This window comes from Eptatretus burgeri, chromosome 14 (genome assembly GCF_056783735.1).
Source record: "Eptatretus burgeri isolate ZD-2024b chromosome 14, Ebu_testis_v1, whole genome shotgun sequence".
In the NCBI taxonomy this organism is placed as follows: Eukaryota; Metazoa; Chordata; class Myxini; order Myxiniformes; family Myxinidae; genus Eptatretus; species Eptatretus burgeri.
Window position 1 is genome coordinate 53720404 of NC_140974.1, and position 24501 is coordinate 53744904.

Consider the following 24501-nt stretch of genomic DNA (forward strand, 5'->3'; position numbering starts at 1 on the left):
TCTGTCTCTATCTTTATCTCTATCTGTATCTCGCTTCTGTCTGTCTCTATCTCTATCTCTTTCTCTATCTTGCTTCTGTCTGTCTCTGTCTCTTTCTCTATCTCTCTCGCTTCTGTCTATCTCTATCTCTATCTCTATCTCTATCTCTATCTCTCTCTCGCTTCTGTCTATCTCTATCTCTATCTCTATCTCGCTTCTGTATCTCTCTATGTCTATCTCTATCTTTATCTCGCTTCTGTCTGTCTCTGTCTCTATCTCTATCTCTCTCTCTCGCTTCTGTCTGTCTCTGTCTCTATCTCTATCTCTCTCGCTTCTGTCTGTCTCTCTCTCTCTCTCTCTCTCTCTCTCTCTCTCTCTCTCTCTCTCTCTCTCTCTCTCTCTCTCTCTCTCTCTCTCTCTCTCTCTCTCTCTCTCTCTCTCTCTCTCGCTTCTGTCTGTCTCTGTCTCTATCTCTATCTCTATCTCTATCTCGCTTCTGTCTGTCTCTATCTCTATCTCTATCTCTATCTCGCTTCTGTCTGTCTCTATCTCTATCTTTATCTTTCTCTCGCTTCTGTCTGTCTCTGTCTCTATCTCTATCTCTATCTCTATCTCTATCTCACTTCTGTCTGTCTCCATCTCTATCTCTATCTCTATCTCCCTTCTGTCTGTCTCTATGTCTATCTCTATCTTTATCTCGCGTCTGTATGTCTGTCTCTGTCTCTATCTCCATCTCTCTCTCTCTCTCTCGCTTCTGTCTATCTCCATCTCTCTCTCTCTCTCTCTCTCTCTCTCTCTCTCTCTCTCTCTCTCTCTCTCTCTCTCTCTCTCTCTCTCTCTCTCTCTCTCTCTCTCTCTCGCTTCTGTCTGTCTCTATCTCTATCTCTATCTCGCTTCTGTCTGTCTCTATGTCTATCTCTATCTCTATCTCTATCTCGCTTCTGTCTGTCTCTGTCTCTATCTCTATCTCTCTCTCGCTTCTGTCTGTCTCTATCTCTATCTCTATCTCTATCTCACTTCTGTCTGTCTCTATCTCTATCTTTATTTCGCTTCTGTCTGTCTCTGTCTCTATCTCTCTCTCTCTCTCTCTCTCTCTCTCTCTCTCTCTCTCTCTCTCTCTCTCTCTCTCTCTCTCTCTCTCTCTCTCTCTCTCTCTCTCTCTCTCTCTCTCTCTCTCTCTCTCTCTCTCTCTCTCTCTCTCGCTTCTGTCTGTCTCTGTCTCTATCTCTATCTCTCTCGCTTCTGTCTGTCTCTGTCTCTATCTCTATCTCGCTTCTGTCTCTCTCTATGTCTATCTTTATCTTTATCTCGCTTCTGTCTGTCTCTGTCTCTATCTCTATCTCTATCTCGCTTCTGTCTCTCTCTATGTCTATCTTTATCTTTATCTCGCTTCTGTCTGTCTCTGTCTCTATCTCTATCTCTATCTCGCTTCTGTCTGTCTCTGTCTCTATCTCTATCTCTATCTCTATCTCTATCTCTATCTCGCTTCTGTCTCTCTCTATGTCTATCTCTATCTTTATCTCGCTTCTGTCTGTCTCTGTCTCTATCTCTATCTCTCTCTCTCACTTCTGTCTGTCTCTGTCTCTATCTCTATCTCTCTCTCGCTTCTGTCTGTCTCTATCTCTATCTCTATCTCTATCTCTATCTCGCTTCTGTCTCTCTCTATGTCTATCTCTATCTTTATCTCGCTTCTGTCTGTCTCTGTCTCTATCTCTATCTCTCTCTCTCACTTCTGTCTATCTCTATCTCTATCTCTATCTCTATCTCTCTCTCTCTCTCTCTCTCTCTCTCTCTCTCTCTCTCTCTCTCTCTCTCTCTCTCGCTTCTGTCTGTATCTGTCTCTATCTCTATCTCTATCTCTATCTCTATCTCGCTTCTGTCTGTCTCTATCTCTATCTCGCTTCTGTCTGTCTCTGTCTCGATCTCGATCTCTATCTCTATCTCGATTCTGTCTGTCTCTATGTCTATCTCTATCTTTATCTCGCTTCTGTCTGTCTCTGTCTCTATCTCTATCTCTCTCTCGCTTCTGTCTGTCTCTATGTCTATCTCTATCTCTATCTCGCTTCTGTCTCTCTCTATGTCTATCTTTATCTTTATCTCGCTTCTGTCTGTCTCTGTCTCTATCTCTATCTCTATCTCGCTTCTGTCTGTCTCTGTCTCTATCTCTATCTCTATCTCGCTTCTGTCTGTCTCTGTCTCTATCTCTATCTCTATCTCTATCTCGCTTCTGTCTCTCTCTATGTCTATCTCTATCTTTATCTCGCTTCTGTCTGTCTCTGTCTCTATCTCTATCTCTCTCTCTCACTTCTGTCTGTCTCTGTCTCTATCTCTATCTCTCTCTCTCACTTCTGTCTGTCTCTGTCTCTATCTCTATCTCTCTCTCGCTTCTGTCTCTGTCTCTGTCTCTGTCTGTCTCTGTCTCTGTCTCTGTCTCTGTCTCTGTCTCTGTCTCTGTCTCTGTCTCTGTCTCTGTCTCTGTCTCTGTCTCTCTCTCTCTCTCTCTCTCTCTCTCTCTCGCTTCTGTCTGTCTCTGTCTCTATCTCTATCTCTATCTCTATCTCGCTTCTGTCTGTCTCTATCTCTATCTCTATCTCTATCTCTATCTCTATCTCTATCTCGCTTCTGTCTGTCTCTGTCTCGATCTCGATCTCTATCTCTATCTCGCTTCTGTCTGTCTCTATGTATATCTCTATCTTTATCTCGCTTCTGTCTGTCTCTGTCTCTATCTCTATCTCTCTCACTTCTGTCTGTCTCTGTCTCTATCTCTATCTCTCTCTCGCTTCTGTCTGTCTCTATGTCTATCTCTATCTTTATCTCGCTTCTGCCTGTCTCTGTCTCTATCTCTATCTCTCTCTCACTTCTGTCTGTCTCTGTCTCTATCTCTATCTCTCTCTCGCTTCTGTCTGTCTCTGTCTCTATCTCGCTTCTGTCTGTCTCTGTCTCTATCTCTATCTCTATCTCACTTCTGTCTGTCTGTATCTCTATCTCACTTCTGTCTGTCTCTATCTGTATCTCGCTTCTGTCTGTCTCTATCTCTATCTCTATCTCGCTTCTGTCTCTCTTTTGACATCTTCTTGAGTGGGTGTTAGAAGGTGAGGCAGAGTTCACCTGTTCACCTGGAGGAACCAATTACCATCCCCTTAAATCTTAATTGTTACTCGGGTTACATTTGTGGACCAAGTCCTCATATATTTGTTCCAACGGTTTGGTGAAGGGTTGATACTGAAGCACAGACAACTGGAAGACAGAGAGAGAGAGAATCAGTGTGTGTGTGTGTGTGTGTGTGTGTGTGTGTGTGTGTGTGTGTGTGTGTGTGTGTGTGTGTGTGTGTGTGTGTGTGTGTGTGTGTGTGTGTGTGTGTGTGTGTGTGTGTGTGTGTGTGTGTGTGTGTGTGTGTGTGTGTGTGTGTGTCCATCCGAGTAACCCTAAAATCCGGACCTTGGCCAGCGTGTTGCCTTTGTTGTCAGGAATAGTTTTTCAGTTTGAAAGTTTCTGTTGAAGCCCAAGGCCACACCCCACTCACTGCAAACTCCACTGTAAATGTAAACAAGGCCCCGCCTTCCCCATATCGCGTGGCCACGCCTCCGACCTATCACCGTGACAGCAAGGTAACCCCTCCCCTCCACGCCCTACCTCCCCTCCACGCCCTACCCCCTTCCAAATTCACTTTCAGTGAAACATAAACTCTCTTTTTCCTCCCTCTTGTCTTTCAATCCCTCAACCATAAACTCTGATATCCTCCAGTCTTCACTCTTCCCCATAATCTTCCATTTCTACCTCTTTTCGCCACCTTCGTTCGTCGTCCTCCTCTCACCTTCCCCTATCCCTCCCACCCCGACCACGAGTCCTCCTCCACCTCCTCCTCCTCCTCCTCCACCTCCACCTCCTCCTCCTCCGGGCGTTATCCGACTTTGCTGTCGAAAATTCTCGCAGGACGCAGCAGGGCCGGTGGAAGTAGTCGTCTTCTTCCTACCTTTACCTGACCTTGGTACCTGCTCGGACTCCACGGACTTCCCTTCTGCCCTGCTCGGACCGCCCTCGCGAGTCCGACTCACTTAGCATGGATAAGACCTTCTTCATGGAGCGGCGTTCAGCCCGTCAAGAGACGAGCTCGTTTCCCATGCAGGTGCAAGACCAGCAGCGTGTGATGCACAGCGGTCCCCTGTCCCCACAGGGCGGATACCACGTCCAGGTCCAAGGCACGGCCAATGGCTACTCGGACAGGTGAGCGTCGGACGAGTCATTGCCTCTGGAGGTGACATCACTCTTGTACCAGACATCCTCAGGTAGCCGTTTCTCTGTTACGTCATGATACTATTCGCTTATTTACTTGTAGCATCGCAAACAGCCTCCTTTTTGGTGGTGGTTATCCGTGTCAACGCCCAGTGAGATCACGATCCAGGGACCAGGCTGGTCCACACGTCCCGAAGGTAGCAAGAAACATTCCCTTGTCAACTTGTAATGTTCGTGAGGGTCGGTTTGTGTTGTTATAATGTAAACGGTAACATGTGCATCACCATGAATGTGGATAATCATGAAAAGGATGATTAGAACGAGGTAAACGATGACACGGGGGTAACACGAAATCTGGACCACCTGTACATTTGGGTGATATCAATACCTTTTATGGTGACGTCATAACCACAACAGCTTGCACAAGCAGGTAAATGCTTAAATTTATTATGTCGACTTGCAAAATTAGTATTTCATTTGTTCCAGAGATTTCGTCTTTTTCTTCTTGCTTATGGCAGCTTTACCTGCCGGGGTAGCTATCGTTTCTTGGAAGCACGACTGTGTCGCTGATGCAGTGCCCCTCTACCAGTACACGCTGGTACGCATTTCGCCGACCTGGGAAGGTTGACGGGCGGAGTCAACCTCCTGGTGTATTAATTCAGCGGCCGACGGAGCTTGAACTCAGGACCCTAGGGTCCCAAGGCACCACCCCAACCACGAAGCCAACACCAGGCATATGATCCAGAGACTAAAGAATGTGGAAAATCTTTAATTACCATTCTTTTATTTAACTGATCCATCCATCCATCCGTCGGGCACATACTCTGTGCGGAGCATTGGTGCTGCCTAAGCAGTCTCCTTGGCCATTGGGCACAATCTTGGAAGGGTCGTCACTCTGACATAGAATACCAACAAGCTGGAACTCATTTTGCCAACCTCAGAAGGATGACAGGCAGAGTAAAACCCCACCTGGTATTAATTCAACAGCCGAGTGAGGTTTGAACTCAGGATCCTTGGATCCCAAACCCACCACCCTAACCATTAAGCTCCCACTAAACTCATTGAATTGATACCGACCGGTATTTACAATAAAAGGCCTTTCAATTTTTTGTCTGCAGCGGAGGTTGGAGGAGGGTGTGGATGAGTCTCAATGAAGGAAGGAAAGGATGTTGGCTCCGGTCAGGCTTGGCCAGAAAAAAATACCTCGTCCTTGAGACCGAGACCATTGCGTGATGTGCGCCGTGTTGCATCTCCATGCACTTATCCAGCTCGGGCCTTAAAGGGTGAACGGCTTTATGACAGAGTGGATAAAGCCTTGATGCTCAGTGGTGTGGGTGAGAATCTAATAGTAATGGCTGCTCAGATAGGCGATTGACACTACCAGGTCTACTTTTTCCATAGAGGCAACACCATACACCACGCAGCCCCCAACGACCTGCATTCGTTACGAGAGCTCCCTCTACCTTGAAGGACGAGAGTAGTTCACAGCTCCAAAAGGTGACTGTTCCGGTCTACATTCCACTTTGCCATGCAGACTCTCACTAACAGTGGGAGGACTGTTTAGCCCAAGGCCTGGGAGTCGCTTCACTGACTGAAGTCTGGCAGCTGAGGATCAATAGGATTCCCACTGGCTGGCAAAGTTGAGGAATTTGTCCAAAAGGTGAATCGGTAGATGAGAACTCGTTTTGAATGGCCACTCTCACAATGTCCCTCAATGGTAAAGGCACGGAGGTAGCCGAGTTCATTGTCTGAAGAAATGTCGATATTTTCTGAATACAGCGGACCAAACTTATAAAATGGAGTCGGACGGCCGGGTCAGGGCTGTGTGTCCTATTATTGCAGGTTGTGGTCGAAAGAGGAAAGGTATGTGAGTGGTGGTTCACAAAGGACTCTGCAAAACTGTTTGGGAAATCAAGGTGAATAAGTGTTTGTCTGGATGTCTGAATGCAAGTGGACGAGTTAGGGTCATTGCTATCGGAGTACGCCCCACAATGAGGCCGTTGTTGGGAAGAGAAGGAAGACTGCTGGTCGAGCCTACAGACTCTATGAATGGACCAGAGGAGTTCAACCGGTCATCCTGGGAGGTTTTGATGCTCGTAGGGGCTCATGTTGATCATGCCATGGACAGATACTGGGACGGTTTGTACTGGGATTATGAGATCAGCGGGATTTCTGTAATTTTGGAGAGAACTTTTGATAAAGCAACTTGGGAACTGCTTGTGCCACTGCAGCAGTTCTATGGCTTTGTGGAGGACCTTGTAATGATGGTGGTGGTGGACTCGGATGCCGCTTCCATGCAAAAGTGCAGACAGCTTTTGGTGAAATGGTGTGCTTCAACGGGGGTAGGTTTGAGTTCCACTAGGTATCGGCGCTTCGTTCGGGCAGGCAGGGTAGCCTGGAGTTGCGCGCACTCACCTCTGAGCTTTCTAGCCTGCGTTATTATCTCGATCAACTATAAACTTCCCTCCTGGTGTTTCAAAGGCAGAGCGATTCATTGATGCGTGGTGCCGTCCCTCGGGTTGACGTTAACCCGGGCGGCCCATCTGCCAACATTAGTTGGTGGGCGTTAAAGATCCCACGGTGTCCTTCGCGGAGAGCAGGTGGGTTATTTGCCGGCACCCTGAACAAATTTTTACAAATTACTGCTCAAATATACAGGGGGCACTGCATCAGTGGCACTGCTGTTTCCCCAAACAATTCATCCCACCAGCAGCAACGAGCCGTGTACAAAGTAAGTGTTTTTGTTCATTGCTCTTCATAACTGTGATTACTTTAATATATGCAAAATCACCCCAATGGAAAGTGATCGGTGGTTTGTCAATGCAGACAATTTCGTCCTGGTGACTGTCAATGAGGAGGGAGGTTGATGCCTGGAACGGGGGGGGGGGGGAACTAAAATGGCGATGAACCCAAAATTTACTTTCAAAGAAAACACTGAAATGTCAGTGACTCATGCAGGACCAAGACAGATTCATATCAATAATCAATGTCAAGGGTCAACACCTAAACCAGGTCTTTGCTGGTAGTTGATAAATTAACAAAGAGTGGCAAGGAAAGATTCTGAATGAGTGGAGTGGTGCATGTAAGCAGATGCCTTGAATACCTGGCATGGAATTGTACAAAACCATGGTAGCATCGGCACTTATTTACGGATCTGAGACAAGGGCACTGAAAAAAATAAATAAAGGAGGAACCCGAGAAGACTTGAATCCATTGAAATGCGATGTTTGTTGGAAGTGAGAGCGGTGACATTGCTGTACCGTTTGTAAAATGATATCAGGAGTGAGACCAAGATGTGTGACGTGAGAGAATAGCTGCAACAAAGGAGGCTGACATCTGGTATGGGCCTGTACAAGAGGAAGAGGAAAAATATTGAAGGACGCAGGATAGGAGACAGAAAGTAGGGCAGATGAGTTGAGAGGAAAGGGCAAATGAGATTTGGAAGGGGCACAGAAAGGGTTGGTGTTGGGGTGCCGGTGAGTTTAGCATTGTCCATGTATAATAAATGGATGGGCCCAAAATACAGTTATCTTGATGAGTTAAGGAGCATAAGTGACTTTCAGGTTTTGGTAACATTGGTTTGGATATTATAAATTATTGGATGGGAAACAAACGTATTAATAACTCGAAGGTACTCAGTGATGCCTGGTGTTGGCTTAATGGTTATGTTGGTGGGCTTGGGATCCCAGGATCCCAAAAGTCAAATCCCCCCTGGTTGTTGAATTAATACCAGGTGGGGTTGACTTTGCCTGCCATCATTCTGAGGTCAGCAAAATGAGTGCCAGCTTTCTGGTATCCTGTGTCGGAGTGGTGACCCGTCCACTATTGTGCCCAATAGCCAAGGAGACTGTTTAGGCAACACCAATGCTCTGCACAGAGTATGGTACTTGGTAGAGTGCATACCTCTGCCAGCCTGATTAGTTTACATTTTGCATCCCACTGATAGGTCGGATCTGGATTAGGACCTGAGCTAAAATTTAATTGGCTTGTTCTTGTCACCGAACCAACTCATCCACCGAGTTTCGTCCAAATCGTCCATCACCTTTTGAGATATCATGCTTCATGTCATTTTTGGCCCGATCGCTCAATGGTAAAGAATCACTGAAAAAAAATTCTCAGATCCGGATCCAAATCCAGATCTTCACCAACATCGAATCAATTCTTCATTGTTACATACCCAAGCTCTCCACCAAATTTCGTCTGAATCTGTGCACAACTTTTGGAGATATCCTGTTCACAAACAACCAAAAATAGACAAACAGGGTTGAAAACGTAACCTCCATCCACCTTCGGTGATGGGCGTAACAAGAATAACAGTTAAGGGTAGGGTACCAGGGAGCACACCAGTCTTTGAATTTTTTTTTTAAATTTGTGTACAAAGTTGAGGCTCGTGAACAGCTGTCTTGAAGTCCTGTAGGGAAGATTGAAATGGAAGAGGATGTTGAAGTTTGTTCCACAGGTGGGAAACAGAAGAGGAATGTATGAGTGGAGGTGAGCAGTGATCCTGGATTTTGGGAGTTTCATCAGAAGGGGCTTGCTGGTGCATCACGAACACCCTGCAAAAACCTGGAAGGGTTGGGGGGATGGCAGAGCACAAAAATGTTGCAAGGTCCTAAAACCTGCTCTTCTGCTCTTGCGCACCCTCTTTCTGTTCTATTCACCCTTTCTTTGCTCAAGGTCATCTACCATCTGCTTGGAAATCAGCAAACATTTCTGCCCTGCATAAAACAGGTGCAAAGACAGATCCCTGCAACTACAGACCAATCAGCCTTCTCCCAATCATCAGCAAGGTTATGGAATCCATCATCGCTTCAGACATTAAATCCTTCCTCTTCTCCAATGGCTTGATTTCTGATCATCAATTTGGTTTCAGACCAGGTCGCTCTACCCTGGATATGCTGCTTCTGCTCTCCCATCAATGGATGAGGTCCTCAATGCCAGACATGAAATCCGAGCCGTATCCCTGGACCTATCACGTGCTTTTGACACAGTCTGGCACCCTGCCCTACTCACCAAACTCTCTTCCGATGGTATCCAAGGCCATCTCCACTCATGGCTCGCAGACTTCCTCTCCTGTCGCAGTCAACGTGTGGCCCTAAATGGAGTTCTTTCATCCCCTCTTCCTGTCCAGGCTGGAGTTCCTCAACGTAGCGTTCTGTGCCCTGTTCTTTTTCTGGTTTTCATCAATGATCTCTCCGACTCTGGAAAATCCTCTATATCTCTTTTCTGATGACTCCACCCTCTGCCGTACCATCTGCCATCCCTCAGACCGGCAAGCAGCAGCTTCTTTGCTCACTGCAGATCTGGATAAAATCACAAACTGGTCCAACACGTGGAACATGTCTTTCAATCCAGACAAATCTCACACTCTCACTATGTCTCTTCGAAAGGACCGTTTAGAAACCCCCCCTCCACCCCCATCCACTTTCTCAACAATCCTCTGGAGGAAGTCCTTTCTTTCAAGCTTCTGGGTCTCACTATCTGCCATGACCTTTCCTGGGAAAGCCATATTTCAAACCTCGCCTCCAAAGCCAGTTGCCGACTGGGAATCCTCCGTCGTGCAAAGTCCTTCCTCGGCCCACCTGAGCTCCTGACCACTTACAAAACTTTCGTCCACAGCCTGATGGAGTACTGCTCTCCCCTCTGGGCTGGTGCTCCTGCCTCCCACCTTTCTCGGCTTCACGCTGCAGAAACCAAGGCATTTCGGATCATTGGCATCTCCCGCAATGAGGCTGAGTCTTTGGGCCTCTCACTCAATCACCGCAGGTTGGTCGATGGTCTTTCTGTCTTCTACCGTCTCCTCAAAAGCCTCGCCCCCCTGCTCTCTCTGCGATTTGTCCCCACCACATTTCTGCAGGGCACTCAAGGTCCGCCAACAACCCCCTTCTGGTAAAACTACCAAAATTACGAATCACTGCTCACCTTCACTCTTTCATTCCTCTTTTTTCCCGCCTTAGGAATAAACTCCCTCACTCTGTTCAATCCCATTCTTCCCTCCAGGCCTTCAAAAAGGCTGTTCACCACCACCTCTTATCATCCCCCATCCAAATCCTCGATCTTTTCTACCCCCAATAATCCACCCAAGCCCACCTCCTTCAAATTCCCTGCTTTCCTTCTTGAAAGTCCCTGTAATATCCATCTTGTATACCCCGTATTCCCTGCCCCATCACTCTCTCTTCCACAGATCTCCTAATGTCTCTGTTCCCCACTGTTTTGTCCTTCCCACTCCCGCCCTCCTGTCTCATGCCCCCCTTGCTGTGCATTGTGTGTTCGCTCTCATACGAGCCTCGACAAGGTATACAAAAAAAAAGGTAGAAGGTGCAAGACCACAAAGGAGGTGGTAGAAAATAGTGACCAAGGCACTGTCTGTGGTGTGTGAGTAACAGTCCCAGAGACTCCACTTCATCCCAGGAGATTCCCGTGGTGTCGAAGGCCTTGGTTTCCACCGTATCAAGAAGTGCAAGGTGTGATGCAGGGTCACCCGCCCAAATTGTCCAAGTTTGAACTGTTTTTTTCATATCGATGTATTTTTACACTTTAGATGTTTCCCATGGTCATGATCATTTTTTTTTTTTTTTGCACTGTTTGTATGACAAACAAATGTGGAAATGGATTTCATTTTTGATCTTGTTGAATTCCCATGGATTGTGCACGTATCTCAGGGACGGGACAGATTCCTACAGTTTCATGGCTGATGGAAGTAAAATCTGATCCATGATGACCATTGGACGTGGATTGACTTGCTGGTTGGAGCCATTGGATAAGAAATGGGGGCAGTTGTCACTCGGTGTCTTTGTAACCCTACGTGGTACCATCACTGCTTCAAATTGAGAGAGTTAAACAGTTTTATGTTGAGTTCATCTTCGCTAAAAGCCTCGACTATATAAGGCATTCCTGTTGGTTGTATTAAAATCTCCTGAGTTGGGTGTTTGTAAGTGGAATTCCGTTTAGTGTCGGAATGGTCTCCAACGGAATGGGCTAGAGCGAGGCTGTCTTGAGATATGTACGCTCCCCTCTGAGTTGTCTAGCCTGGGTTTGAATCTCGACCCAGCTCTAAACTATCACCTTGGTGGAACTCTCATCGTGGTGTTTCAGAGGCAAGCCGAGGCATCGATGTGTGTGCTGTCTATTAGAAGAATGTTAAACCGGAGGATCCCTCTTCCAGCACTGAATCTTGGTGGATTGTATACCAGCATTGGTAGATGAGTACTCACCAGCACCCTGAACAAAATGACTAATTCCTGCCAAAATCACCTCGGAAGAACGTCAGGCCTGGCCAGATGGTTCGTGAAAGACTTGGGCAAAGATGCTTCCATCCGATGCACAAGAAGGTGGGAATAATTGGGCCTTTTAAATAATAGTAGTAGTCTGGTGCTGTAATTGTAATTGTCTTGCGATTGTGAATGTAGTTTCTTTTCTTTTTTTCCAGGAGCTGAAGGATAAATGGATAATATGGTAATTAAATATTCTATATCTCCTATCACATACATGGGAGGGGATGGGGGCAAAATTAAATAATAACAAAGAACTGATGCTGTAGGTCCCCACCTTTTGGGTGGTATGAGGAATAAATCTGAGTAATATGAAAGCTAAATCTTGAACGTTTTTCGAAATATTGTGTACACAAGCCAGGTTGCGAAGACGGTTGCCATGGCAACATAATTCATCCAATCACAGCCGTGATCTAAATAGGTTGAGATAATGTCATGGGGAATAGATATCTGCAATATGAAAGCTAAATGTTCAACGGTTTTTGAAATATTGTTGTGGGGCCGGGTGTCGGCGGCGAGCACGACCGCGAGGTGGAGCAGTAGAGTCGGCTACACCGAACACCCGGAATCTTTATCATGCTTCTTGGAGAACTCCGAGAGGCACGGGTCTCTTACAGGACCGTGGTCGCCAATATTTCGACGGCGTGAGGTAGGGTCCACTTGTCTAACCCCAATTTAACTAAGTACTCCCCCCGTCCAACTACCGGGGAAATCACACCCTCGGCCGACTCTGTCCGATCCGAGTCGCGGGTAACGGCTCGGATCCGGCGTAACCGAGCGGAGTCTCCGGCTCAGGTCTCCGCCCCTCGACCAGGAAGTCGAACAGCAATATGTTGTGCTGGCTCCCCATTGGCCGAGAGGCGGCAGACATACTCGCATCCCTCTGATTGGCTGAGAGGAGCGCCATGCCCGTATTTTGGGCGAAATCCAAGCCGCCAATGCTCAAAGAAACTCGGCCTGGCACATTGGACTCCGCCCACGTACGTGCTGACACGCACGCGTGCAATGATGCCAGTGGAGGATGGTGGAAGGAAGCGAAGGCAGGTGTCATCGTTGAAAAGTTGTTGTTGTTGATGTAAAAAGCCTAACTATAAAATAACTTCGTAGCGCACGTACACTTAATTACCCACTAAACAAGGGACGGGGCCCTAACTAGAAACACTCACCGATATAACTGTTCTACAAGGACCTGAATGTTGTGTGCTCATGGCTGCCAGATTCGTAACAATATCACGTACACAAAAGTACATGGACGAATGATCAGTCAGTCGGATGGAGTTCATTTTAATGTCCTCCATCTCTGACCTTGTCGGAGGGGCAGGAGACCAAAAAAAAAAAATGGAGAGGGAAGAGAGTGGAGGAGAAAAGGAAGAGTTGGGTCGTAGGGATCGGGCCGGAACTAAAGGTGTTTTGAAGGGAGGAGTGTTATTTAAATTTTTTAAAACTGTATTGTCCAATCGCATCAATATTGTTATATGGAAGGGTGCAGGGGGATGTGCGAGGATCCATAGATAGGTTGTCTTAATAATAATATGGACCATGTGATCATGTACCCTTGATATACCCTTGTGTTAGACATCTGTCAGAGGTAAGTCGTATGTAATATGTGCATCGAGAAGTCTGTGGTCGTAATCTTAGAATGGTACAGACTAAGGTTATATTATGTCTGATCCCCTCCATAGGCAAGGCCAGGTCGTGGACTTGTTAACACTAAAGGTACCAGGAAAACACGATGCACTTTAAAAGGAAACTATCACGGGCTGAGCCCTGGCTGACGGCAGAACACTTTATCAGGGGTCCGCCCCGTAGGGCCACCTCCATTGCATCTTTTTGTCTCCTGACCTCGGTCGGTCATCCTCATCACCATTCTTCACGCCCCGAGCCGCACGTAGCTCTGGGCTATATGATTCTGCAGCCACAACTAGTGAGTGGCTTGTTCATGTCTTCACCTGTTGTGTGTGTTCCCCATCGTCTTGCACGAGTCTGGTATTTTGGTGCCATAAGTGGATTATTTATTCATTCATTTATTCTTGTCCAAAAGTTTGGGTTTTTCGCATCTTACCTTCCCCATTTGTTTGTCCTCGTGCACCAGATCTGTCCGAGTATTAATGCCCCACGTCTCATTTCCAAAAATTAACCATTTTAAATAAAAGAAGCATTTTCCCACCTTTTTGCCTTCTGTGCATTTCACCACCAGTTTTGGCTTGGATTGGAGCGATCCTTGGCGTATTGTAAATCGTAATGAACAATTAATTCTGAAAGCACTACTGTAACATTCAACACATTTTTGGCCACTGATGTGGGTTTTATCCCAGCTCCATCTGTCTGTTTTAACAGACCGTCTGACACGAGAATATTATTCCTTAAAAAAAAAAAACCCAGAATCTGATGTTCCGAGGTTGAATGTTAACATTTGCAGCATGAAACATGCAAGCAAATTCACAAAAAGGTATTGAGTGTAAAACTTCATGAAGTTAGAATAAGCAATTGGACAGGTGTTGTGGATCGGCTTGTTATCCCATGCATAATATTGTGAGAATATAAAGTTTCTATCCGACCAGATAGCTCACAGGTATGACAGTTTGAGTGTGCTGCTCTTGGTTTGATTTGTCAATCATAATTGCTCAATAATGATTCTGAAGAGCTGGAATCCCATAGGAATTTAAAAGTTAATGAGAACCTCTTGGTTTATGTCAGAATATACTGATTGTTTAGTTACAGACTCTATAACTAATGTTAACAAGGACTTATTATGACTTCTACAACCACCACCTTAACATCCCCAATTATTCTCACCTTCTTGCGGTTTGACTGGGAAAAGTTTTTGGCCCAAGTCTTTCACGAACCGGCTGGCCAGGTCTTTTTTTATTTTTATTTTTTACCTCCGCCACTGAAGTTGAAGGAGGTTATGTTTTCACCCCTCTCTGTCTGTTTGTTTGTTTGTTTGTGTGCAGGATATCTCAAACAGTTGTGGACAAATGCGGATTAAATTTGGTGGACAGGTTGGGTGTGTGACAAGGAAGAATTGATTCAATTTTGGTGAAGATCCGAATCCGGATCAGGATCTGATCATCATTTTAAAAGTGATTCTTCACCATTGAGAGATGGGGCCAAAAACGATATAGTACTTTATAGCATGATATTTCAAAAATGTATTGGGCCTGATATGTTCCCGTGGATCAGGCATTACGTGGCGGAGGTGTGCGCTCCACCAAGTGCCCTTCTAGTTTATTGTTTTTTTTCTTCCTTTTTTTGCAAATTCCGAGCTGGATCTTTCAGATCTGAAAAATCTGAAAACCCACTTGACAAAAAATTGTCTCTCAAGGGACACTGGATACCATTGACCAGAGTCGCAGGGCCAGGCTGAATGGCAGAGCTGAGCTGTTCAGGGAGCTGAGGCGTAAAACTGTACGTGCACTGAGGGTGGACAAGGAGGCCTATGTGCGAGGAATCTGTGAGGGGGTAGAGCATCACTTGTGGACAGGTGATTCTCGTCCCGCTTACAGGGGAATTCGCGCATTACGTTCATCCAAGCCCATCCCTCAGAGCACTACAGTTCGAGCAGAGAGTGGTAGGCTCTTGACAGAGGAGTCTGAAGTGAAGGTCCGCTGGGCCGGTTACTTTGAGCGGTTGAACCAGGCTGATCCCCCAGCTGTCGAGTTGGACGTCAAGGGTGTTACAATCCCTGTTGCTGACCCTCGAATCAACTGTGGTCCACCTTCGCTTGTGGAAACACGGGCTGCGGTGAACCAGTTGAAACGGGGCAAAGCTTCAGGGATCTGTGGCATCCATGCCTAACTTCTCAAGGCTGGTGGAAATGCTGCACTCGTGTCGTTGCATGCAGTTTTGTTGCATCCCAACTGACTGGAAGAGGGGCCTTGTTGTCCCTCTCTGGAAAGGGAAGGGTGATTGCCAAGACTGCAACAACTACCGAGGGGTGACGCTGCTCTCAGTGCCGGGCAAGGTCTTTGCTCGGATAATTCTCGATAGGGTTCGCCACCATCTGCTTGAGCACCAGCGTCCAGAGCAGTCAGGCTTTACACCAAAGAGGTCAACGATTGACCGTATCCTTGCACTTCGTGTCCTCACCGAACGCAGACGAGAGTTTCGGCAGGGGCTGCTTGCAGCTTATGTTGATCTCTAAAGCGTTCGATTCAGTGAATCGGGATGTCCTCTGGAGGATTCTTGGTCTTCGTGGGGTGCCACCAAAACTGATCGATCTGATGTCTGAACTCTACTCTCGTACTGAGAGTGCTGTGAAGTGTCGTGGTACCATCTCTGACTTATTTCCAGTTGTTACTGGAGTTCGTCAGGGGTGTGTACTGGCCCCCACACTTTTGAGCACTTGTATGGACTGGATTTTAGGGAGGATGTCGGAGAGATCAAGTTGCGGTGCATCGTTTGGGAATGTCAAGATCTCGGACCTTGATTTTGCAGATGATGCAGTCATCTTTGCGGAGACTTTAGACATCCTTTTGGGGGCCCTCGAGGTACTGAATGAGGAGTCGGAGCCGCTGGGATTACGGGTTTCTTGGGTCAAAACTAAGATCCAGGCTTTCGGTGACATCTTGGATGCTGCTGTCCTGTCTGTGTCTGTTTGTGGTGAGGATGTTGAGGTCGTGGAGAGATTCACTTACCTTGGCAGTGATATTCATGTCTCTGCTGGCTGCGAGTCAGAGGTCAATAGACGTCTGGGTCGGGCCTGGGGAGTCATGGAGTCACTGGATCATGGGGTGTAGCGCTGCCGGTACCTGTGCGGGAGGACAAAAGTCCGAGTCTTCAGGTCCTTGGTACTTCCAGTCTTGCTCTATGGGTGCGAGACTTGGACTCTGACCAAGGATCTGAGACGGAGACTTAATCCCTTTGGTACCAGGTGTCTTTGGAGAATCCTTGGCTATCGCTGGTCGGATTTTGTGTCCAACGAGCGGTTGCTGAGAGAGACTCGGATGAGATTTGTTACCTGCATAGTCCGTGAGTGTCAGTTGCGGCTGTATGGACATGTGGCTCGTTATCCTGACGCTGATCCTGTTCACCAGATTCTCTCAGCGAGGGAGTCTCATGAGTGGAGGAGGCCAGTGGGCCGACCACGTTCCTCATGGTTGCAGCAGGTTGACCATCATCTCAAGGAGATGGGGATAGGCCTGGCATCTGCCTGGGGGATGGCCAGACGGAGGCCCCTGGAGTACCGGCGGAAAGTGGACGCAGCGACGTGCTGTTCTGGCACATGCTCCCATACCTGACCTGACCTGATCTTTCAGAGTGAACTTTTGCATCAATATTGGGAATACAAAGTATGCAGGGTTGACATTTTTTTGACCTTGACCTAATTTTTGAAGTCATGACCCATTTATGGCCATTGTAAACAATTTTCACCATAACTCGACCAAGATGTTTCCGATCAGAAGTAAATTGTGCTAACTTGATAGTCTCGAGCAAGGTGCATTAATGCTTAATTTACATCATAGCTCTCCGAGTTTAAGACGAAGGTTAAATGGTGGTCTGAAAAAAAAAAGAACATGTTTTTAGTCATCGCTCAATTTTGCCAATGCGGAATCTCAAAGACCGCTTTACCTTCGAAGGTATCCTGGCATTATAAGAGTGGAGCTGCATTGAAGTTGTGCATCTGATATTTGATTAGTTGTTGACCTACTTTTTTTGGATTATGACCTTGTCAACAAGAAATACCTTTTTACTCACAACTTGAATAATTTTCCTCCGATTTTCATGATGTTCAGTTGGATGGATAGATTGGAGATGGGTACATATTTTCGTAATTTAAACTCTATCCCTAAATGTTGAAGGTCAAGATCATATGGCGATCTGAAAATAAAATGGTCATCATTGCATCGCGGCGTGCTAGGGGAGGCTTATCCTTTGCGATCGCAGATATCTAGATTTATCTATTTATTTGTCTCAGGATAATCATCGATTTTCATTCGGCATATCTATTTATTGTTGATACCAACTATGATGCAATTTTTCACGAGCACCATATACAGTGGGGAGAACAAGTATTTGATACACTGCCGATTTTGCAGGTTTTCCCACTTACAAAGCACCGAGAGGTCTGTAATTTTTATCATAGGTACACGTCAACTGTGAAAGATGGAATCTAAAAGAAAAATCCTGAAAATCACATTGTATGATTTTTAAATAATTAATTTGCATTTTATTGCATGAAATAAGTATTTGATCACCCACCAACCAGGAAGAATTCCGGCTCTCACAGATTTGTTAGTTTTGTCTTTAAGAAGCCCTCCCATTCTCCACTCATTACCTGTATTAACTGCACCAGTTTGAACTCGTTATCTGCATAAAAGACAGCTGTCCAAACTCAATCAATCAGACTCCAACCTCTCCACAATGGGCAAGACCAGAGAGTTGTCTAAGGACATCAGGGACAAAATTGTAGACTTGCACAAGGCTGGGATGGGCGACAGGACAATAGGCAAGCAGCTTGGTGAGAATGCAACAACTGTTGGCGCAATTATTAGAAAATGGAAGAAGTTCAAGATAACAGTCAATCTCCCTCGGTCTGGAGCTCCATGCAAGATTTCACCTCGTGGAGCCTCAATGATCATGAGAAAGGTGAGGGATCAGCCCAGAACTACACGGCATGACCTGGACAATGACCTGAAGAGAGCTGGGACCACAGTATCAAAGAAAACCATAAGTAACACACTACGCCGTCATGGATTAAAATCCTGCAGCGCATGCAAGGTCCCTCTGCTCAAGCCAGCACATGTCCAGGCTCGTCTGAAGTTTGCCAATGACCATCTGGATGATCCAGAGGAGGAATGGGAGAAGGTCATGTGGTCTGATGAGACCAAAATAGAGCTTTTTGGTTCAAACTCCACTCGCCGTGTTTGGAGGAAGAAGAAGGATGAGTACAACCCCAAGAACACCATCCCAACCGTGAAGCATGGAGGTGGAAACATCATTCTTTGGGGATGCTTTTCTGCAAAGGGGACAGGACAACTGCACCGTATTGAGGGAAGGATGGTTGGGGCCATGTATCGCGAGATCTTTTTCAACAACCTCCTTCCCTCAACAAGAGCATTGAAGATGGGGCGTGGCTGAGTCTTCCAGCATGACAACGACCCGAAACACACAGCCAGGGCAACTAAGGAGTGGCTCCGTAAGAAGCATGTCAAGGTCCTGGAGTGGCCGAGCCAGTCTCCAGACCTGAACCCAATAGAAAATCTTTGGAGAGAGCTGAAAGTCTGTGTTGCCCAGCGACAGCCCTGAAACCTGAAGGATATGGAGGAGTGGGCCAAAATCCCTGCTGCAGTCTGTGCAAACCTGGTTAAGAACTATAGGAAACGTCTGATCTCTGTAATTGCAAATAAAGGTTTCTGTACCAAATATTAAGTTCTGTTTTTCTGATGTATCAAATACTTATTTCATGCAATAAAATGCAAATTAAATATTTTAAAATCATACAATGTGATTTTCAGGATTTTTGTTTTAGATTCCGTCTTTCACAGTTGAAGTGTACCTATGATAAAAATTACAGACCTCTACATGCTTTGCAAGTGGGAAAACCTGCAAAATCAACAGTGTATCAAATACTTGTTCTCCCCACTGTATGACAAGGCTCTGAACACGTGTTCCATCACTTCTCCCCCTCTTCCAGTCATTTGAGAGTTTGCTCTCCAAGGGAAGAAAAATGGTGGAGCCGCGAGAGGTAAAAAGGAGAATGAGATGAGGGCAGTGGAAACAAAAATGATCATTATGGTTGAAATTATGCAATTTTAAATAGAAGGCTCCATCGTCTGTGTAAAAGCATCTTCCCGTTGCCCCTGTGCCTTTCTCTGAGCAACAAACGATGCTTATGACATTTTATCGATGATGCAACTGCAGGAGGAGGTACACATTCGGTTATGATAGTAATCACATTAAATTACATAATGACAGGTTTTATGCTTCATATGCAATTACTACATTTTAATGAAAGTAATTGCATCACAAATTTGGCCATTCCTGTGTAAGTGCAAAGTGTGTTCTACATTGGGAACTTGGCCATTTAAACCGAGCCACCATTCAAAATGAAAAGGCTTCAAATTAGCTGTGAAAAATGTTTGTATCTCAAAAGATTACACCAAACAGCTGTTACTAGGTATTGTGCACAACATGTAGGTTTATGTAATAGTTAAATGCCTATCGGACGTCAGACAGGATGGTGCAGTGATAGTGCACTTACCTGAGAATTCCTTACCAGGATTCGATTCCTGCTGGGAAGGCAAAGGCAAACAGCCGAGTGCATTACTTGATATGCCCTGGCTTTGGCAGCACTGGATCTGCTTTAGTGCAGAGCAACGGAGGAGTAGGAGGAGGAGGAGCGAAGAGAAGAGAAGAGAAGAGGAATGGGGGTGGGGTGGGAAGTGGAGGAGGGAAAAGGAAGAATCTGGGGAATGTTGTGTTGTCGAAAGGGAAAAGGAAAGTGAATGATTCACAAAGAGTGGATTTGAGTCATCTGTGATGTGCGGATGTTTATTCATTTATTAACACCAAATATTCTTGCATAAAAATAACACTGACTTGTTTCATAGCTTTGCGTGACATTGTGCTGACAAAGTTGGTGTGCAACTCAGGCAAACCCTCAGAGTTTGATCATAATGTACCCAAGACATTGTACTTGTACCCAAGTACAATACACAATGTCTTGGGTGCCCAAAAAGTACCCAAGACATTGTACTTGAGAATACCGAAGGTGATTCCTCCTGAGATGTCTGCCATTCCCTTTGTTTCCTGCTTAGGATGGGAAACTTACCCATGATTCCCTCCATTCAGCAGAGCGATCTCCTCAAATGTGAAGAGCAGCTGAAACACGCCGATACCTTCTTGCAGGCCGTAAGTCCATCAAAACCAACATGTTCGCTTGTTTTCCTTCGTCTTTCACACAATAAGAGCTGAATGTGGCAAAAAATACAGACAAGTGACGTTTGAAGGTAAAAACATCACATTATAATTGTTTATTTTTCTAACTGTGATGTATGTGAGCGATTATACAAAAGAGTTTTGTCATCAACGGATGAATTTTCTTGAAAAAAATGATCTCACAGAAACTCCACATTTAAATGTGTAAACGAAAGCACTCGATTTATGGTCCAAAAGTTGCCTAATCGGTGTAAATGTGAATGCACATGCATTTTAAAGGAAAGGTCATCCTTCATGGTGGTAAAACAGCACGACCTTTGAGGAGGAGCCTTCGCATTGATTTGGATGTGTGTGCAAGCAAAGTGTGTAAAAGACTTCAGGACCGATGTGATAAATAAAAAGGTCAAAAAAGTCAGTTATTCATAAGAATGATGAAAAAAAAAACTGGCTGGAAGGAGAGCCCCAGAGAGCACCGTCAAGAAGGAGCATACATCTGAGCACAGGTCGAGGGTGCAGGACCCTGATAGTGCATGTCATACGAAGTAAGCCCACAAAAGTGTGGGTCATATGGAGCGGTCCCCGAAGAGCGCCGGCCATACATATTGGGACCACGAGAACGCCGGCCTTACTGAGTGGGCCCCTGAGAGCGCTGGCCTTGTGGAGCGGAACCGGGAGAGTGCCGGCTGCACAACATGGGCCTCGCATGTGCCGGTCTTATGGAGCGGTACTTGCGATTGCTGGCCATAGAGTGGTTTCTGGGAATTCCTGCCCTAGACAACATGGGCATTGGAATGCCGGCTGTATGGATTGAGCCTCTGGACGCATCGGTTGTATGGACGTGGCTCCCGGGAGTGCCTGCCATTCGGAGCAGGTGTACGGGAGTGCATGTTGTACACCACAGATGCTTGACTGCTCCGGCCATACTCCGCAGGCCCCCGAGAGTACCAGCTGTTTGGTGCAGGACACCGGAGTGCTGTCCATATCAGTCTAGTCATGAGAGCCACAGCTCTACGGAATAGGCCATCAGAACACCCGTCATACAACACAGGCATTTGGTGTGCAGCACATGTGGGGCATGCTTGTTGCAATGTTGTGTAATCCTTCATTGTTGCTTCGCTTCAATGGAAGGTCAACAAAAACAAAATGTGCTTTTGTTGTACTTCCATTGAAGCAATTTGCACGTTTCCAGTTTGATAACCTCTTTCAAACAAATTCTCCCGCGCTTTCAAATGCCCTTAGTTTCGTTGGCGCATTGGGACTTCATTGGTGACGTCTCAGTTTGTTTAAATCCGTGGGTTCATGTTGAATTCCTTGGCTTACCTGACTTACCGTAATATATCTCCTGCAAACAGACACAAATACACCACTGATGCTTAACTAAATTTAATCCATCACACGGTTTAAGTACCCAGTTATGAACGGAGCAAGATGCTGTGGAATGGTGACTTCAGCTGCAGACTTTGCGATCAGACGCTCTTGAATTGTATCATCATTCGTTTTCTCATTCCTTTGGACAGGACCTTCGTCGTGTCGATACCAACCACCTACCTTGGCACCTCGACGAGGTGGGGCTTTGCCTCACTGAGGTGTATGAGTTACTCCAAAAGCTTCTGTTGGATGTAACTGTGCTGCGGGACAAACGCGATCCGAATGCGGAATACATCAGCAACAGGTGAGCTCACATGCACTCTAACTTACTTGTCTTTGATACTTTGGGTTTGAGTACACGATCAAGTTGTGAGGCTGTGGGAAGACATGCTCATGACCTAAAATAAATATATATGAAGACTTTAAAATTATAAGTGGTCCATTTGTGGCTGGGACGAAATAGCTCTTTTGGGAGAGTTGTATCCCCTTGTCACTTTAGATATTTACCCTTTTAATTCAAAAATCTGCAGTAAATTTTGTTCTTGTTCATCCACAGTAAAATGTGCGTTGTTGTCAAATGTCCTCTGCATGAAAAGGTGCCCAACTTAAATTAATTATTAAGCACTTGTGTAAGTATAAGAGATCCTGATAGATACGGTACGGTAACAGGCACGAGACACCACGACGTCGTACTCTCATTTAAACTGTCTTTCCATCCCTAAAAAAAAATGACCGTTTTTACAGCCATTTTTCCCTGCTGTGCAGGGGTTGGGCTTTTTTTCTTGAGGCAATGTTTTATGGCCGGATGCCCTTCCTGACGCCAACCCTGGTCGCCTCTTACGACACACAGGGATATGGTATACCTATTCTAACCTGGGCATACACCGGGATGTCTTCCCATCTCTAACAAAGTAATTTATCTAATTTCTCACCGTTTATGCTGCCTGGCTCTCATCGTGTCACATCACCCACTTTGCTTTCTCCCCACACACCCTCCGTCGTGGGCCATAATCGGGTCCTTCGGTTCGACGAACAAGCACAGACACAGCCCAACACAGACAATCCCACAGAAGCCTGACAGCACAATAGTGACTTCACGTGTAGTCTTTGTGTGAGTCCTTGTCCCCCCTCCCCAACCCCTACGGACATGTACAATTGATGTATGACTGATGCGGTACAGATTATTTGTTTTTGTATATGTGCACACGTATTTTAAATGAGTGTGGATTTGTCCGTTCATTCTTCAACACAAAGTCTCTTTCACAGGATTTCAAGAAATTACAATGACAATTATTACTCAAAACTCTCTTTGTAACATTTCTCCTTTTTCGTTTTGGTTTCAGTAAAACACCGAAATTGACACCACCGACTGATGCTCCGCAATCGTGCCGTCACTGGACATCAGACAACCTCCATGAAACTTTTTTGTAATTTTTATGATCAAAAGTTCTTAAAAGGAAGCAAACGCTCCCTTTGATTCTCATCAACCCCTCTCTTATTGTTTCCTTCGACTCTCATCCTTTTCTGTCTCATTGTTACCTTCTGCTCTCATCGTCGTCTTATTGTTTCCTTCAACTCTCATCAAACCTTGTCTTCATTTCCCTCGACTCTCATCACCTTCTGTGTTATTGTTTTCTTCGACTCTCATCACCTTCTGTGTTATTGTTTTCTTCGACTCTCATCACCTTCCGTGTTGTTGTTTCCTTTCAATGTCATTGCCCTCTGTCTTCATTTCCTTTGGCTTTCATCACTTTCGTCTTCTATTTCCAGCAAAAATTGATTCCAGTTTGTGGTTTAACCTCCTACCTTAACAATCCCCATAATTAAAGGGTATGATCATTACTGGGGAGCTCACATGCGGTGATTTCATTCCTTCAGTACTTTCACTGGTGGTCACAGAGGCGAGGGGGTGTGGCGCGGCTGGCATTCCAGGCGAGGGTGTGGCTTGATGCTTAGGTTGGGCCTGACTTGCTGTGGCAAGTGTTGGAGGGCAGATCTGGCTGTTAGGGTTCGGGGTGGGCCGGAAATGAGGATAAACCATCCTGATTGACATTTCTGAGTCCCAGATACCATTCCGTGGTACTTGTTCGTCTGCAGTAAAATGTATACTTTTTGTCGAATGGCTTCTGAATGAAAAGTTGCCTAACTTTTATGTTTTCTTTGACAAGTTTGGCAGATTGGAAAACTCCATAGGTGTTTATAGACTCTCGTTTTGGAATTGGAGCCAGCTATTTATGACGTATGCATGAGGTGGGCTAAATTGAAGAAAAAGAAAAACAATGAGACATGGATGAGAATAGAGGAGCATTGGGAATGCTGGAGTGTGGAGAGATGGGAAAGACGTTTTGGAGATCAGAGTAGGGGGAGGGAAGGGAAATGTGAGGGGGGGGGGTCAAAATATTAAGGATAAACAGGGTTGGAGGAAAAATGTTGTTTGCATGGGTTCGAAGATTAGAACAAAATAAAACAATAAATTACTTGGATGACATTCAAGGTTCATGATAAACTCCAATTCATGGCTTATGGAAGAATGGAAGTTTTGTTTGAAGTTTTCGGAAAACTGCTTTGAGGAGAATATACATTGAGATAGGCAGCTGGGAAAAGCCTTGCATGTTGGTTTATGACACGGGTAGTGACTGAGTGAATATCTTAAATGAAATGCTCTCTACCCGGCAGGGTAACACAGTTGGATATGGAGTTACAGACTCTGTTGGGCTACACAGAGCACCTGGAGAAACAGGCCATTCTAATTCAACAAACTTCTGGAGAT

The 24501-nt window shown here is 45.8% G+C and overlaps 1 protein-coding gene across 2 annotated transcripts in view; it reads left to right on the plus strand.

The window, feature by feature from the left end:
• LOC147013226 (uncharacterized) overlaps positions 1–24501 on the plus strand; it is a 111588-nt gene that overhangs the window by 6604 nt on the left and 80483 nt on the right. Inside the window, exons 1-4 of one of the 2 annotated variants that reach the window (XM_085854875.1) lie at positions 3660–4203; positions 20243–20336; positions 21881–22035; positions 24408–24501. The exon at positions 24408–24501 is cut by the window's right edge and continues 462 nt beyond it. In XM_085854875.1, the coding sequence (XP_085711001.1) occupies positions 4040–4203; positions 20243–20336; positions 21881–22035; positions 24408–24501 (507 nt within the window). In that variant the 5' untranslated portion in view covers positions 3660–4039. Of the gene's footprint in view, positions 1–3659; positions 4204–20242; positions 20337–21880; positions 22036–24407 lie in introns of those variants that run through there. The other variant, XM_085854876.1, reaches the window with a different exon arrangement.